This window comes from Eleutherodactylus coqui, chromosome 1 (assembly GCF_035609145.1).
Source record: "Eleutherodactylus coqui strain aEleCoq1 chromosome 1, aEleCoq1.hap1, whole genome shotgun sequence".
Taxonomy (NCBI): Eukaryota; Metazoa; Chordata; class Amphibia; order Anura; family Eleutherodactylidae; genus Eleutherodactylus; species Eleutherodactylus coqui.
This window is the reverse complement of record NC_089837.1, coordinates 530,548,354-530,561,163: the sequence shown is the minus strand read 5'-3', so window position 1 is coordinate 530,561,163 and position 12,810 is coordinate 530,548,354. Positions and strand designations below refer to the sequence as shown.

At 42.9% G+C, this 12,810-nt stretch overlaps 1 protein-coding gene across 2 annotated transcripts in view; it reads left to right on the top strand.

Moving 5' to 3' along the window:
• Positions 1-10,048, top strand: part of LOC136590970 (zinc finger protein 436-like) — a 137,092-nt gene extending 127,044 nt beyond the window's left edge. For both annotated transcript variants that reach the window (XM_066588447.1, XM_066588446.1), the window contains exons 7-11: positions 468-635; positions 717-840; positions 961-1,058; positions 5,372-5,423; positions 8,286-10,048. In XM_066588447.1, coding sequence (XP_066444544.1) covers positions 468-635; positions 717-840; positions 961-1,058; positions 5,372-5,423; positions 8,286-9,451 — 1,608 coding nt within the window. In that variant the 3' untranslated portion in view covers positions 9,452-10,048. The remainder of the gene's footprint in view (positions 1-467; positions 636-716; positions 841-960; positions 1,059-5,371; positions 5,424-8,285) is intronic.
• The last annotated feature ends 2,762 nt before the right edge of the window (positions 10,049-12,810 follow it).

Below are 12,810 nucleotides of genomic sequence, written 5' to 3'. Positions count from 1 at the left end.
TTACACGCAAAGATAATCTTACAAACGATTGAATGGTTGTAAGTTTTAGCAATCATTTTGCATAAAGTGTTAATGGATACAAATGTCCATTAACACTTTATCATCTTCATTTGCTTGTAAAAGGGCCTCCATGAGCTATTTGCAGAGCCCAGGATGTTGGCTGAGCTCTGCACATAGCTGCATTGTTCTCACACGGGCTGCTGGCAGAATACAATGTAATTTTCAGTTCCCGTGCAGATACCAGCATGAGGTCTGTTGAGAGATACGTTATCTCTCTGCGGCTGAACAATGGATTTCAAGCTTATCTTAAAATCATTGTTCAGACGAAAAGAGCACGATGGCCACGTTTACATGCAACAATTAGTTATTTCTTATTTGTGGTCATTTGAATAAATTTTGAGCTATAATCGTCGCGTTCAAATGGGCTATTAGACTCCATGCAGTCATCAGTGTCTCCCCATACACAGGATTACACAGTAGTGAAGAAGTCATCTGGTGAGTGTGTGGCCCCCCGTATGTCAGTAGGATGGAGCCGGACCCTGAGCCCCATCACCGAGCCTCCACCTCACTCACTGATACATGAGCAGAAGCTCCTAGAACTCACCACCAGGATGACCGAGCTGCTGACCGGAGAGGTGAGCGCTGCCAGGAATGGGGGACATTATACAATAACGCCAAGGGAGGGTCCGGGTGATGACGGTATATTGTGTTGTCAGGTCCCTATAAGGTGTCAGGACATCACTGTCTATTTCTCCATGGAGGAGTGGGAGTATGTAGAAGGACACAAGGATCTGTACAAGGACGCCATGATGGAGGACCACCGGCCCCTCACTTCACCAGGTAAGAGGAGACCTTCCTGATTATAGAGGAGACATCAGGTATGAGGGTCACCTAGACTCCCCCATCATCTGATCATCACATATAGACAATGTATTCAGTCACTGTATATATTTCCTATAGATGGATCCAGTCAGAGAAATCCACCAGAGAGATGGCCCAGTCCTCCATATTCCCAAGACTGCCCGGAGGAAAAGCACAATGTCCCACCGGATCATCAGGTAGATGGAGCTGAGATTCCTGCAGACCCTCTATAGATAACATAGTATGTTAGGCTAAGTGAAGACAATGCCCATCTAGTTTAGCCTGTTTCCACCTCCTTGTTGATCCAGAGGAAGGCAAAAACCCCAATGAGGCAGAAACCAATTAGCCCTTTCGGGAGAAAAATTCCTTCCCGACTCCATGATGGCAATCAGAATAACCCCTGGATCAACCTTTGATAGTTCCGACCTGAATGTAAGACCCGGAACTACAACCCCGCTGGTCACCTAATGTCTATATCCTGTAATATCCTTCCGCTCTAGAAAGACATCTAGTCCCTCTTAAACTCCTCTATGGATTTTGCTATTACCACATCCTCAGGCAGAGAGTTCCACAGTCTCAGGGTGAATAGTCCTAATTTTGATGCCTCACTGGGTATTCCAGTCCCGTCATTCCATGTATTAGTTTAGTTGCCCTTCTTTGAACCCCCTCCAGCATTGTAACATCTTTCCTGAGCACCGGAGTCCAGAACTGTACGCAGTATTCCATGTGAGGCCTGACAAGTGCTTTATATAGTGGGAGGATAATGTTCTCGTCCTTCGCCCCTATACCTCTTTTAATGCACCCCAAGACTTTATTTGCCTTTGCAGCAGCTGACTGGCATTGGTTACTCCAGTTTAGTCTACAATCCACTAGTACCCCCCGGTCTTTTTCCATATCACTTTTCCCTGGCAGTACCCCATTTAGTGTATATTGGTGACATCCGTTTCTCCTCCCCATGTGCATAACCTTACATTTATCCACATTGATCTTCATTTGCCATTTTTCTGCCCAAGCCCCCGGCTTCTCTCGGTCCGTTTGTAGCCGCACATTGTCCTCTACTGTATTAATTGTCTTGTATAGGAAGAAAAAAAGAAACACAGCAGCACTCCAAGGGTTCAGCCACACCGCTGGTGCAAGGCACTATGCAATAGCCCAGTTAGGGTCCCGACTCCCTGGGTCCACTGTTGATCAGCAATGTAGAGAGGAGGAACCAGGCAGCTTGATAAAGACCCAAGCACAGGGTCGATACGTGGCTGCTGCTTGCTTCTTCATGGTTATTTAATAAAGAAGACTTCAATGAATGCTGCCTGGTTCCTCCTCTCTACATTGCTGATTAATTGTCTTGTATAATTTTGTATCATCTGCAAATATTGATATTTTGCTGTGCAGCCCCTCTATCAAGCCGTTAATAAATATATTAAACAGAATACTGAACCCTGTGGCCCCCTACTGGCGACGGGGGCCCAATCAGAGTATGAACCATTTATTACCACCCTCCGCTTTCTATCTCTGAGCCAGTTCTTTACCCAGATACACACGTTTTCGCCCAGTCCAACTTGACTCATTTTATATATCAGCCTATTATGCGGCACAGGGTCAAATGCTTTAGAGAAATCCAGATATACAAGATCAATAGACTCTCCCAGGTCCAGCCTAGAGCTTACTGCTTTGTAGAAGCTGATCATATTGGTCTGACATGATCGACCCTTCATAAATCCATGCTGGTGAGGAGTTATACTGTTGTTCTCCTTGAGGTATTCTAGGATGGCGTCTCTCAGAAACCCCTCCAATATTTTTCCAGTTATTGAAGTGAGACTTACCGGCCTGTAGTTACCAGGCTCTCTTTTGGACCCCTTTTTGTATATTGGAACCACGTTGGCAATGCGCCAATCCAATGGTACAACCCCAGTCTCCATAGTATCTATAAATTTTAGAAATAGTGGTCTAGCTATCACATCACTTAGTTCCCTGAGAACCCTTGGGTGTAATCCTTCTGGGCTTGGCGATTTATCAATTTTGATCCTCTTTAACCAGTTCTATGTTAGGTATGCTATATGTAGCGGGGGGTTCGGTTTATTTCCCTGCATCTCATGTGGCATTTCCTTTTCGTTTGTGAATACACTTGAAAAGAAACCAATTAATAGATTTGCCTTCCCCTCATCGTCTTCTATGATTTCTCCTGCATTATTTGTTAAAGGGCCAGCGCTCTCAGTGCAAATCCTTTTACTGTTAATATAATTGAAGAATAGTTTCGGGTTGTTTTTGCTCTCTTTGGCGATCAGTCTTTCTGCCTCCTCCTTAGCAGTTTTGATATTTTCCTTGCATATTTAGTTTTTTTTCCCTGTATGATTTTAGCGCTTCTTCGCTGCCTTCTTGCTTTAGTAGTTTGAACGCTTTCTTTTTCTCTTTTCTTGCCCCCCTAACCGTCTTGTCAAGCCACATTGGTTTCCTTCTGCTTGTAGTTTTTATTTTTAAAGGGAATGAACTGTTCACATGAGGTGATTAGGATCCTTTTAAACTCCTCCCATTTGTCCTCTGTACTGTTATTTTTGAGGATGTTGTCCCAATTAATGTTACTGATAGTAGTTCTGAGCTGATCGAACTTTGCTTTACTAAAATTTTTTTTTTTGTCACTCCCTGATCAGGCTTCTTATTGAATAACAGCTGGAAATTAATTATATTGTGGTCACTGTTGCCCAAGTGCCCCTCAACCTGTACCCCTGTTATTCGGTCTGATTTGTTAGTTACTGCTAAGTCCAGAGTTGCTCTCCCTCTAATTGGGTAAGGTAGTTTTCTTTAACCCTTTCCAATCCCATTTGTATCCTGGTTTTCCTAGAGGGCTTACTCTTTTTCTGCCGTTATACAACGGCGCTATATGCTGGCTAAAGCCAGTACTGCATGAGGTGACACGTTGGATAGGCTCTGACAGCAGAGAGGCTGGCAATATACAGTAAGAGAACCCCGACGGACGTCTTCCAACATCGGAGCTGAACAGCCTTAAATCATAATGTCTTAAAACTTCAGACAGTGGATTAGAAAGGGTTAATTGTTCTCAAGAACTTATCACCCCTGTGAGATTTGCAGGTTTCGATTTCCCATATTATATCTGGATAATTAAAGTCCCCCATGATTATTACTTCGTTGCGGTTTGACACCTCTTCTATCTGCCTTAGTAGTAAGGTTTACTTTCTTCTGTTGCTTTTGGTGGTCTATAGAAGACCCCTATCAGGATTTTTTTTTTCCCTGTATTTCTACCCACAAAGATTCCACCTGTTCATCTCCTGCACCTATATCCTCCCGTAGCCTCCGCATTAAGTATTATTTAACGTACAGACATACCCCTCCCCCTTTCTGTTCCCCATGGTCTCATCTGAAGAGATTGTAACCCTGTAAATTCACTGCCCAATTGCACTTATTATCAAGCCATGTTTCCGTTCTTCCAACTGTATCGTAGTTTTCATCAGTCATTCTCGCTTCAAGCTCACCCACTTTAACGATCAGACTTCTTGCATTCGTCGTCATACAATTGATACGGGTATTTTCATTCTTTAAATTAATTTCGCTACTAATAGTACTATTGGCTGTTCTGCCAGTTCTAACTATACTAACCCCACCCCCTGCTCGACCCCCATTTCGATTACTTGGCCCCAGGTTGCTAACTATACTGACTACCCCCTTGTTTTTCTTTTTGCCCCCCACCCCAGTCCCTAGTTTAAACACTGGATATTATGAATCTTTATAGTAAACCTCTCGGCCGCAGTGACGTGTACGCTCTATATGATGATATTGGTGGCTGTGGTAGGTAGCGGCTACAAATGGCTTCTGGTTACATAATAGATTGTGTTCTCCTTCCGGCTGTACGGACAGCCACTGGTAATTGATAGTCCGTCTGGATAAATGTATAGTCCTGCAGTGTAGATGTAACTCACAGACTAACAGCACAATGCCAGTCAGCTGCTTCTAAGGCAAACAGAATCCTGTCATGTATTGGAGGAGTCATTGACTCCCCAGTTATGGCCATAATCTTACTGCTGTACAGATTATTAGTGCTGCCTCGTCTAGAACATGCAGTTCTGGGCTCCAGAGTCGTCTAAGGGCGGACATGATTATACCATAATACTAGAAGTCCGGTGAGCGGCTTTCCACAGTAAAGTCACCACAGAAGACAAGAGCGACCGCTGTCTGGCCAGAGGAGGGAAGGTTTCATTTGCAGCGGTGATAAAAGGCTTCTTTACTGTAAAAGCTGTGAGGATGAATAATGTAAGAAGCGGTGATGATGACCGGCCGCCCACTTCATGATGGACTTCCATCATTTCATGCCGGACAATAACAGAAACATTTCTGGTGACGTGTAAAACACTTGGATGACTGCTGATCCCGTCTGATTGAGGAGATTCTTCTTCTTTTAGGACAGATTGGTTCGTGGCTTCTGAGGCTTTTTGACCTTCTCCAGGATAGAGGATAATCTTGGGGTCTTCTTTCTTATGTCTTTAATGTTATATCTTTACAGGAAAGTTGTGGTGGAATATTGAGTGGACTCGGAGCGCCCCCATCAGTGACTGGTAAGAGCCTTTCATAAAACTTGTGTATTACAGAGTGACTTTCCTTAGAATACTCTGCCTGTTCTCCAATGGTGGAGATGTATACGGCGTAGATACCTGCTGGTCTTCTCTGATCTCCAATGGCGGAGATGTATACGGCGTAGATACCTGCTGGTCTTCTCTGATCTCCCAATGGCGGAGATGTATACGGCGTAGATACCTGCTGCAGTGAGTTGGATCAGGTGGTCTCCACATGTTATACTATAAGGCTGGAGGAATAGTATTTCATCTCTTCTCCATTTCAGGCTGGAGATCTGCTGACTGTGCATTTCTTTATTAATGGGATAACTAATAGGAAGCCCAGAAAACTGTCCTCCTGCTCATTATTAGCACTTCTAGTAATAATTCATTTAGTGCCGCAACATTTCATCATCTTCATAATATTCCCGAGTACAATGTGATACAAAAGGGGTTAATGTGTTATGGCACGATGTCTCCTTTGTTCACCGCTGCGCAGTTTATTTATGGTCGTCTTTAAGTAAAACTTGGTTGTGTCATAACATAGTATCACCAATCATCATGTAATAAACAGTGTTCACACCAATCATTAAAAGACCAGCCTACATCATGCATACATTAACCCCTTGAGTGGCACGCCCGGAAAATTTCCGGGACGAGCTCCACTGCTCATAGCAACATAGCCCGGAAGATTTCCGTGCTATGTATCACTATGGGAGCTGCAGAGCACAATGCTACAAGCTGTGACAGTGTGCTCTGCCTGCACAGTCCCACAGAGAACAAAGCAAGGGCTTTGAAAAACCAGCAGAAGATATTGCCGATATGTCGGCAATCTCCTGCTTTGTTTACAGGTTGCCATAGAGACCATCGGCTTGTCAGAAGCAAGCCGATGGTCTCTGTGGCAGGGAGAGCTTGGTGTTTGGCTGTCAGAGGACAGCTAGGTACCAGCTCTTACAGCAGAGATCAGAGAAAACCTCCGATCTCTGCTGTGTTAACCCTTTACATGCTGCAGTCTATGTGACTGCAGCATGTAAAGGGCTGTCACCATCGGACCCCCGGAATGTGATCAGGGGTCCTGATGGGTCCCTGTGGAAGTCCCCTAAAGGGACAAAAAAAAAAAAAAAGTTAAAAAATTATAAAAAAAATAATAAAAACACTTGTCTCCCTTTACTTTGTAAAAAATCAAAAATACAATCACACATGTGGTATCCATGCTTCATAATGACCCAGAGAAGGAAGTTAATACATTATTTAACCCCTTAATGACATGGCCCCTTTTTTTCTTTTTTCCCCATTTCTTTTTTTCCTCCCCCTGTTTAAAAAATCACAACTTGTCCTGCAAAAAACAAGCCCTCATATGGCCATGTCAATGGAAAAATGAAAAAGTTATGGCTCTTGAGACGCAACTGCAAAATTAGTTGAAATTCAATGATTAGACCATTTTAAAAAACCTGCCCTGGTGGGCACGACAGGGTGGTAGGAAACCCGCCACTCAAGGGGTTAAAGGTCTTTCAGTTTTTTATGAAGTTGTCAGTTTATGGTATTATTAGTCACATGACCTATCCTATTCTACATTGTTATCTACCTGGTGTTTCTGACCATAGAGTTCTGCTCTGAGGTAACATGTATTGACCTTCTACAGTGTCCTGAAATGACCTTGATACAGTGAAATGAATACACATTTAAACTTCCCCATGGACATGTCTTTTTTTTTTATCAGCCCCTTAACACTACAAGGTGGACATTTACATCGTGGGTGGGCGGGGTTTATATGGAGCGGGCTAGCAAGCCAATTCCGCTCCATACAAGGCAGGTCTCGGCTGTCTGTGATAGCAGACACCCACCTGCAGGAGCCACATTCAGCGCTGACACTGGTCACAGGCGTAAACCCTCTAAATGTTCCCATCGTTTTCCAGGAGTCTCAAACGCCCCACTCCCCAGGTGGGGTGCCGCTTAGTTGCCATGGACTGCCATGAATAAATGCCCTTCAAGGCATGCCTGTGGCGCACCTTCATAGACTGCCTGTCAAAATGCAGTATAATGTAAGACTGTGATATTTACATGAAATTGTATGAGCGATCAGACAATTGCAAGATCAAGTTCCCTTTGGGGGCTAAAAACAAATAAAAATGTTAAAAAAAAAAAGCCTTTTATCAATTATTTGTTCTGCATGGTGAACATCTCCATGATAAAAAAAAAATCACCGCATAATGCCAGAATTGTGCTTTTTTTTTGGTCAGCCCATCACCAAGTAAAAAATGTAGGAAAAAGCAATTAAAAAGTCCCATGAATTCCAAAAAGGTACCGATAGAAGCTACAGAACGTCCCGCAAAACATGAGCATTAAAAAGTACCACTGAGAAATAGAGCTCTGCTTCTGTCAGACTCCGTTTATCTGACAGCATTTATCACATTCTATGCAGCAATCTAATCCCTTCCTGCATCCTCAGTGTATATCCGCATGCTATATACTGGCTGCATGCTAGTGTGCACCATTTGCAGAAAGTGTTGCAGTCGTGACCCTGATGATACTTGTGCATAATTAGCCAGGCAGGATATTGTTTCTTTTCGACTGGTTGTGTCTAATATATTACACTCATTCACAATATATTGAAACTCTGATTTTTTTTTAATTCATTGTTCCTACAATATATTTCACTACATTTCAATAAAGTTACTTTTGAAGGGGAACCAACTGTGGGTTTCAGTTTATGGCAAAGGCTGTTATGAGATTGGTAACTATGAAAAAGAACCTACTGTATGGTCATATGGAGATGATGATATTTGGTACATTTCTCATTGGATGGATTTTTTTCACCTAGTAATTAGAAAATATCTATTATTATTATTTCTTTCCTTTCTCCAGGTGAAGATGGAATAAGCCGCTCCAACCAACATCTCCTCTTATCTCCTGGCTTTGAAGTAGAAGATAATCAATTAAGGAGTGACCAAAAGAGCTTTGGATATACATTAGGGACAATTTCTACAAGTTCTGAATGTCTGAAACATTCTAATGAAAAATCTAGTCTTTCCAGGCCCAAGACATTTCACAGAAATGAAAGGTCATTACCGTGTTCGGAATGTGGGAAATGTTTTAGTAGGAAATGGGGTCTTGTTGAACACCAGAGAAGTCACACAAGGGAGAAGCAATTTCCATGTCCTGAATGTGGAAAATCATTTACTCAGAAATCAAGTCTTATGCAACATCGGAGAATTCACACAGGAGAAAAGCCATATTCATGTCCTGAATGTGGGAAATGTTTTACCCAGAAATCGCAGCTCATAAAACATCAGAAAGGTCACACAGGGGAAAAGCCATTTTCATGTTCTGAATGTGGCAAATGTTTTACCCAGAAATCAAATCTTATGGAACATCTAAGAATTCACACAGGGGAGAAACCATTTTCATGTCTTGAATGTGGGAAAAGCTTTACCCACATATCACATTTTATAAAACATCAGAAAAGTCACACAGGGGAGAAGCCATTTTCATGTTCGGACTGTGGGAAATGTTTTACCCAGAAATCAAATCTTATGCAACATCAGAAAAGTCACACGGGGGAGAAATCCTTTTCATGTCCTGAATGTGGGAAATGTTTTACTACGAAGTCAAGTCTTACACAACATCAGAGAATTCACACAGGAGAGAAGCCCTTTTCATGTCCTGAATGTGGGAAATGTTTTACCCAGAAATCACATCTTCTAAAACATCAGAAAGGGCATACAGGGGAGAAGCCATTCTCATGTCCTAAATGTGGGAAATCTTTTACCCAGAAATCAAATCTCATGCAACATCAGAGAAGTCACACGGGGGAGAAGCCTTTTTCCTGTTCTAAATGTGGGAAATGTTTTGCGAAAAAGTCAAGTCTTGTGGAACATCAGAGAAGTCACACAGGGGAGAAGCCATTTTCATGTTCAGAATGTGGAAAATGCTTTATGCGTACAGACAATCTAGACAGACATCAGAGAATTCACACTAGAGGGGAAGAAGGGTTGCCAATTACCATTCTTATTTTTTCTGGAGAAGTCTGACAAAAATCCAGACAGCTAAAAAAAACTTTTACAGTTAAAAAAAAGAAAACAAAGAATTAATTGTTAAAATTACAAGCAGTATGCTTCGAGAGCTGAAAACACTAATATGAACAGGTTAACCATGTGAGATGTGAATTATGGGCCTCCTACAAGGGCTGATATCATCTGAACAATCTTAAGAACCGTCATTCCCAATTATTGCCTTGTAATAAAAGACGCAATTGGCTAACAAAGCGCATACTTGTCTGTCAGCAGCACATCTCGTATAAATTATTATTCCTCTCTCTGCAGTTTGCATCATTTCCTATAAAAGGTCTCTAAATAAGCACCAATCCACTTGTTATATCATCGAGCGCCACTTGTTTGGGCAAGATATCTATCTGTAGAAGAGCCGGTTCAAATCTGGCTTTTTGTTCCATCAGATTTTACATCTGAAAACAGGATTCGGATAGAACCCCTGGAGGCAATCCTTCATCTAGTGAGGAGATCTGCTGACCCTGAGGCCACAAGGTCTCCGTCTTCTCAAGTTCCCAATCATGTCTGGCATTTTGTGCTGGAAAGAAAAGCATAGTGGACCTTGTGTTTTTGTTTTGGAAAGAATCATAAAAAAAAAAATCACGTTCTATGATCTTATCTGCAGTTTAAAAAAAATGATGGAACATGGATCACAGAGATCTCACTATTACACATTTAAGACTAAGCGGAATTCTAATAGAGATTATCCAACAAAAATCGCTGTGCGTATAAAACATCAAAAAGAACCAGCATTCGTCCCTCGTTTCCCAAGCGATCCAACACTACCGCTTTGGTGGTTCACTGCTGGTGCCCACTACAACGAATCAGTATAATGTCTCCCATCTTCGAGTGGTCATGCCAGTAGTATGGGCTCACTGCATCTGCTGATTGTTTACACGTAACACTGCAATTAAAACAAAATAGAGGCCTCATAGGGCCGGGTGGCATTCACCCGAATGGAGAATAATTGGAATATTGGTATTTGTGCTGTTGGCACAACAGGGTAATATGCTTATCGAGACTGCAGCCTTCCTTGTACGGACCGATGACGAGACCTCAGGGGTAGCAGATGAAGAAAGGAAAAAATAAGAGGGATCACAACATGGCTGGAAGGAGGGACTTTGTTGAAGAAAAGGATTTTATTAAGGCAACACTTTTCAATGGCAGATTGACAGCATTTTGGGGCCTCAATAAATAAGACACTGAGAAAAAACGGGCTTCATTAACTTACTAAAAAAAACATGATAATTTAAAAAAGAACCCTTGTAACACAACCCATTAGCTATGGACTAAAGTACATATAGCTGGTAGAGCGGCTGTAGCTGGACTTGAGATGAGCTGCAGACTTTCTAAACCCTGCAATGTCTCTTAATTTCTACTCTACGTAAAAGAGAAGAAAACTCTACATGTTAGTATGAGTTTGGTCATAATCCTACTGATAAAGATGGGGCCTGTGTGACAATAATGGAGACAGCAATGTGAATGATTAGAACTGCTTTTTTGAAAGCGCTGCGGAATAAGTTGGCACTATACAAATAAAGATTATTTAAGATTATTATTAATGGTCTCATGATTTTTAAGCAGGCATAGAATGGTAGAGTGGGAAGGGACCTCCAGGGTCATCGGGTCCAACCCCCTGCTCAGTGCAGGATTCACTTAATGATCTCCGATAAATATCTGCCAACCTCTAAAGACTTCTATTGAAGGAGAACTCCCACCTCCTGTGGCAACCTATTTCACTCATTGATCCCCCTCACTGTCTAATATCTAATCTGTGTCTCCTCCCTTTCAGTTTCATCCCATTGCTTCTAGTCTTTCCTTGTGGAGATGAGAATAGGTATAAGCATCTTACCAGCGCTGGATAAGCACCTTCAGGTGTAGTAGCTGTGCAGGTTCCCAAAGAGTGGTCAGAATAGCCAGGAGTCAGCAACAGTAAGTCTTGGTATGCAGTACAAGGCATAAGGCAGATAACGTCAGGTGGAAAGTCAGAGGTCAGCTTCAGAAAGGCTGTTTGCACCACAAAGGATGAGGCGGGTAACGTAGGCAGGTGGGGAAAGCCAGAAGTTGATATCGGGGGGTGTTTTAACAAGAGCAGAGGAGCAGGTAAAAGGGGAGCTGATCAGTCAATGCTGTAGAGCAAGCCTAATCGGAGGCAGGATATGCTAAAGGTAAAATCTGTGTAGGCGCAACTCTCCGGAGGTTCCAATAAAGGTACCAAAACCATTAGATGAATATCAAACTTCTCCTTTTATTTAGAATATTAAAATCCAGCTATTAAATGGATTTCATGGTGAATCCCTTCATCAGTAGTGCTGGGATGACCCAGTATATAGGAGACTTGCGCCTACACAGCAGATTTTACTTTTAGCACATCCTACCCTCCCACCATCGGTGGGTTAATCTGGGTGGCAGCACCTCCTGTTATCTACCATATCCAATCTAAGCACTTTAAGACCAGGGTATCTTCCCAGGCCTTTAGTCCCAGTCTTCACTGTGGGTTTGCTCCACTTCTCTCTCCACCTATTTCTCTTAATCGGAGGCAGGACAGAGCTAGAACAGACTTGATAGTAGCATCTGGAAACGAGGTCAAGGGATAGGGAGAGCTCCCAACCAGAGCACAGGAGGTTGTGGGTTTGAGTCCTGAGAATAGAGCCAATTCCTCTGCACTGTGACAGCCCTTCAGATATTTGTAGACAGCTATTAAGTCTCCTCTCAGCCTTCTCTTCTGCTAAACATTCCCAGATCCTTTAACCATTCCTCATAGGTCAATAGGATTTGGAAACAAGGGCAAGGTATGCAGGGGGAACTGTCCAATGCTGGATGGCTCAATATGGAGAGCCACTGACCAAACTACAGGAGGTTGTGAGTTTGAGCCCCCCCACCCCCTTTCCTCCTCGAGGATGGCCTCTGGACATCCCAGATGCTGGGTATCTCCTGTGAAACTCCCTTCTGAGAATCGGAGCATGCACATTTTTCTCTGGCTCCCAGGAGGTCTCTTCTACTCCATATCCCTGCCACTTCATGACGAACTGTATTTTACCTCTCTGTAGTCTGGAGTCCAGAATCTTCACCACAAACTCGTCCTGGCCCTGAACTTTCATGGATGGGGAAGTGGGTTAATGTCTTCCTGCAAAGGTAGGAAAACACGATGAATCCTTAGGCTACCCAGAAGCTTCAACCGAAATGCCACCTGGCTGACCCTCACGAAGACTGGGAAGGGCCTAATGAATTTTTTTCCCCAAGTTTGAGAGAGGGTACGTGGGTATTCAAGTTTTTAGTGGACAACCACACCTTTTCTCAAACCTAAAAGGTAGGCACTGCTTAAGGGTGTCGGTCGGCCTCTT